General features: G+C 46.2%; 1 gene segment (V, D, J or C); it reads right to left on the bottom strand.

Annotated features, from left to right (window-relative positions):
- Positions 1–4,213: 4,213 nt before the first annotated feature.
- LOC129514859 (immunoglobulin heavy variable 3-48-like) lies at positions 4,214–4,756 on the bottom strand. The segment is given in 2 exon segments: positions 4,214–4,545; positions 4,648–4,756. Coding segments are annotated over 2 exon segments (378 nt in total).
- Positions 4,757–5,291: the final 535 nt, after the last annotated feature.

Raw genomic sequence — 5,291 nt, 5'->3', positions numbered from 1 at the left:
ACTCACTTGTTCTTCTAACTCAAAAACCCTCATCATTAGGACCTCCAGTTTGGATTGCATCTCATTTAATTGATTTTTAATTTCAAACTGATTAGATGTAAATTATGCAGTCATGAAATCTCGATTCTTTTATGCTTTTTCTCAGAGCCATCAGTATATTTATAATTGTTCCTCTGAATTTGTTTTTGACATCAAATTGTTACCCAAATTCTGTAACTCTGTGGGAAAGAGGATGTTTCTGATTCTTTCTTTTGTGGTGACTCCTTTCTTCTAGTCATTTTTCTCAGTGCAGTGTGTCTAAAAACGTGTTTTACTGGAAAAAGGAGAAAAAAAACAAGGAAAAACAACAACAACAACAACAAAAAAAACAAAAGCAAAAACAAAAAAACAAAGGGAGTCCTCTGATTCTATACACTGTAAATCCCTTTACTCCCCCTGGAGCTTTCCAGCACTGCTCAGCCAAGAACTTGCTCTTACCCTGTCTTTCCAGCTGGTCTTCTGTGGGAGAGGCCTGCTTCGCTGATTCTCAGGTGTGTAAACGTGGGGGAGCTGCCCCACCCCCTGCCAGGTGCAGGGCTCAGTGGGAGCTGTTTATCCTGTGAGGCCCCTGCTCAGTCCCAGGTACAAGATGACACTAGGAGGAACAACAACAGTGGCGGCAGCAAGCCTTCCAGCCCTGGAGTCAGCTCTCACAGTAAGTACCCCAATCTCCCAGTCCACACTGGCTTGGATGCTCCAGCATCAGGGCCACTAGCTGCACTGTTTGGGGCGTCTGGTGGCAAAAGAGTCTCCCTGTCCTGTGCCCTCCCCGCCTCCCCCCTGTCCCAGGGGGATGGAAGGATCCCGGGCTTTGTCCACCTGGTGCCCTGGGATCTGGGATCTGTGCTGCTGGAGTCGCGCTCCCAGGGAGTGGCTCCCAAAGGCAGCAGGGCACAGCCCCATCCCTCTGGAGCCACTGCCTCAGCTGCTCCCAAGGCCCCACCAGGCTCACGCTCCAGGCCTTTACAGAGACTGGCCCACAGTCTGTGGCTTGCTGTCCCCTGGAGCACATTTCCTCTGTTAGTGACCCCCAGAACCTGGGTGCTCCATGACCCCTCCTGTAGTTCTGTCCAAGTTCCCTGCTAAGTGCCTTTCTGTCCGGGAAGAATCCGGTGTGGATTTTTGAGGCTCCTGCTTCTCCAGGACTGGGCTTTCCTGGAGGTTTTCTCCACCTGGCTTTAGCCTACTTCCTCACAGGAGGCCCTCCCCCACTTGATTCTTTTTTATTTTTATTTTTTTAAATTTTATTTATTCATTCATGAGAGACACACACACACACACACACAGAGAGAGAGAGAGGGAGGCAGAGACATAGGAAGAAGGAGAAGCAGGCTCTATGCAGGGAGCCTGACGTGGGACTTGATCCCGGGTCTCCAGGATCATACTCTAGGCTGAAGACAGCACTAAATTGCTGAGCCACCCAGCCCTGTTTTTTAATTTTTATTTTTTCTGCATTCCTACTGTTAGAAGCTCAAACTCTTCTCTCTGTAGCATTTCAGCTCTTCTCTCTTTAAATCTCAGGTAGAATTTGTAGATTTTCAGGATGATTTGAAAGTTATATAGGTAAGTTGGTGGGACAGGTGAATTTGGTGAAACAGTGGGACATCTGTACCCCAATGTTTCTAGCAGTAATGTCCACAATAGCTGAACTGTGGAAGGAGCCTCAGTGTCCATCGAAAGATGAATGGATAAAGATGATGTGGTTTATGTATACAATGGAATATTACTCAGCCATTAGAAACGATGAATACCCACCATATGTGGATGGAACTGGAGGGTTTATGACAAGTGAAGTAAGTAAATCAGAGAAGGACAATCATTATACAGTTTCATTCATATGGGGAAAATAAAAAATAGTGAAAAGGAATAAAGGGGAAAGTAGAGAAAATGAATGGGAAATATCAGTGAGGGAGACAGAACATGAGACTCCTAACTCTGGAAAATGAACAAGGGTTAGTGGAAGGTGAGGTGGGCGGGGGATTGGGGTGACTGGATGATGGGCAGGCACTGAGGGTCGCACTTGAGGGGTTGAGCACTGGGTGTCATAATATACTTTGGCAAATAGAACTCCAATAAAAAATATACAAAAAGTTGTGGCTTATATATAGAGTGGGATATTACACCACCATCAGACATGATGAATAACATGAAATAACATTTCTTTCAACATGGATGGAACTGGAGTTATTATATTGAGAGTAATAAATCAATCACAGAAAGGCAACGGTATGGTCTTACTCATGTGTGGAATATAGGAAATATTGAAAGTGACCATAAGAGAAGGAGTGAAACTTAGTGGGGCAATACTATAGAGGAAGACAAATCATGAGAGACACTTAACTCTGGGAAAAAAAACTGAGGGTCGCTGGAAGGGGGGGGGTGGGGATGGGGTTACTGGGTAATGGGAGTTAAGGTGGGCACATGATGTGATGAGCACTGAGTGTATAGTAAATGTTGATAAATTCAATTTAAACAAAGAAAAAAATTGAGATTAGCCTGCGCCCCCTGCTGGAACATCGTATATGGAAAGGACTGAATAAACAACAGACACTCATTCTCAAAGTTCTGGACTCTGGGACTTCTGAGGTCCAGGTGCAGGCCGATGTGGTGTCTGGAGAGCAACCACATCCTAGCCTGTCCTTTTCCCGTCACCTCACATGGGGCCAGGGCGCAGGGAGCTTTCCCAGTCCTGGAGTATAAGGGTCCTGATCCAATCATGGGGCTGCAACTCCTGAACCCACCTCCTTCCCCCAACTCATGGGCCTTAGGTTCCAACATGGGGATGGTAGAGGTCACACACAGTGATCTGATGTCAGCACCTGAAGGATCCATGATTTATTCCCTGAAGATGGAAGGTCCTCCAATCCAGCTGCTCACCCTGAGGACCTCATGGATCCAGTAGGAGCTTCTGGTCTCTGAGCACACCGTGTACACATGATCTTCAGAACCAGCTGGTGACCTTGGGGAGAGGACAGCTTCCATCTGAGACCTGGGTAGGATCTTGGCCTATTTGTATTATCATTTTATGATTTGTGCTTCCATATATTATTATATTCCTTTCCCTGTTATTAAGACATTTGTCTACTGAGAATGACCATGTCTCTCCTTTGTCCTCCCAGTTTGATGCTCCTTTAGTGAAATTATTCCTCACACCAGGTCCAATCTTTATTGCCTGCTAGCTCCCTGCTATTTCTTCCTCATTCTTCTGCTCAACCAAAAGAATAAGAAAGCAAACAATAACCCAGGAGTTCCCTCTTCTTTTAAAGATTTTATTTATTTATTCATGAGAAACACACATAGAGAGAGAGGCAGAGACACAGAGAAAAGGAGGAGCAGGCTCCATGCAGGGAGCCCAATGAGGGACTGGATCCCATGTCTCCAGGATCACACTCTGGGCTGAAGGTGGACTAAAATGCTGATCTACCCAGGCTTCCCTACTTCCTTCTTTTGAAGCAGTTGGGACACTGACTCCACACAAGCCCTTGGTGGAGCAGGACCCCATCCCCACCACTGACCCACAACACACACCCTGAGCCAGTGTTCTTCCCTGTCACCATCCAAGCATTTATGTGATGAGATGCCTGCCTGGCTCTCATCAGACATGAAGGTGAAGGTGATAAAAGATTATACTCTTGTGATTGTGTGTATGTGTGTGTGTGTGTGTGTGACCTATGAGTCCACCTTTCTACCATGTCATGCTGAGAATTTCTCTCACACCGAGGCCGTTATTAACATTTTTGTAGAATGTTTCTATTCCCTTATGTTGATCGGAGATTCCTCTATACTGTGATGTGGAAGACAACATGTTAGCTTGGGGACCTGTGATCCACAGTGAGTGCCACTAGGACTCATGAAAATGTTCAGATGACTTGAATGGAGTTATTTGTAATTGATTAATATTTTGGGTCAGGAAAAGTTGAGTACAAGTAAGTGTAAGTGCTATAGTTGAGTGCCTAAGTCTCTAAGAAAGAGGCTGAATAGGTAAACACACAATCAAGTGTTCAGAGAGACTCCCTGGGGAAACTGCTCCTTGGAGAGGAAGCCCAGACCCTGACAGGAAACCTGCCCAGAACCTCCCTCTGCACTTGCTCCTGGGCCTTCAAGACAGAAGTGGTGAGGAGTGTGCACCCCCTGGTGGTCCCAATCCCCTTCCACAGGAGGTTTGTGTCTGGGCTCACACTGAAGTTCCCTTATTGTGTCCCTTCGCACAGTAATACACGGCCGTGTCCTCGGCTCTCAGGCTGTTCATCTGCAGATACAGCGTGTTCTTGGCGTTGTCTCTGGAGATGGTGAATCGGCCCTTCACAGCGTCTGTGTAGCCTATGCTACTTCCATCACTGTTAATGTATCCGACCCACTGCAGCCCCTTCCCTGGAGCCTGGCGGAACCAGCTCATGTAGTTGCTACTGAAGGTGAATCCAGAGGCCACACAGGACAGTCTCAGGGACCCCCCAGGCTTCACCAGGTCTCCCCCAGACTCCACCAGCTGCACCTCACCCTGGACACCTGCAGACACAAGACATCCTGGTCAGGAAATTGTCCCACATCCCCTGTTTCTCTCACTCACCTCCACTCACGTACTCAAGGTCTCTGTTCTCCATGAATTACCTTTTAAAATAGTGAGAAGGAAAACCCAGCAGAGCACAGACTCCATGGTGGTTTGTCTGTGTTGTGTTATGAACCCTGAATGGTGTCACCTGGGGATCCTGGGACTGGGCCTGCTCTCCCAGCTGCAGGGTCAAGGCTGGGCTGGTTTAATCCATGGAGGGAGGGCCCTATTTGCATGTCCTTTGACTATATAGTCAGCTCCAGACTTAGAATTCAATTCTTTACAAGTTATATACAAGCATTACTTCCTAACCCTAGATGACTTTCTTTTGGTGGCACAGTGGATTTATGATGTTCTAATTCATCAGTGTATTTATCTTTGCCTTTCTGTGTCTTTTAAAAGTTTTTATTGGGCAGCCCGGGTGGCGCAGCAGTTTAGTGCTGCCTGCAGCCCAGGGCGTGATCCTGGAGATCCGGGATCGAGTCCCACGTGGGGCTCTCTGCATGGAGCCTGCTTCTCCCTCTGCCTGTGTCTCTGCCTCTCTCTCTTCTGCTCTGTATCTCTTATGAGTAAATAAAATAAAATCTTAAAAAAATAAAATAAATATTTTTATTAATATAGGTCACTTTTAAAGAGTATTTTTTTCTTAATAAAATTTAATCATAAATATTTATTTTTGATACCAGTTTAAAGGGAATTGTTT

Source organism: Nyctereutes procyonoides, unplaced genomic scaffold (assembly GCF_905146905.1).
Source record: "Nyctereutes procyonoides isolate TBG_1078 unplaced genomic scaffold, NYPRO_anot_genome, whole genome shotgun sequence".
Lineage (NCBI taxonomy): Eukaryota > Metazoa > Chordata > Mammalia > Carnivora > Canidae > Nyctereutes > Nyctereutes procyonoides.
This window is presented reverse-complemented; position numbering and strand designations above follow the sequence as displayed.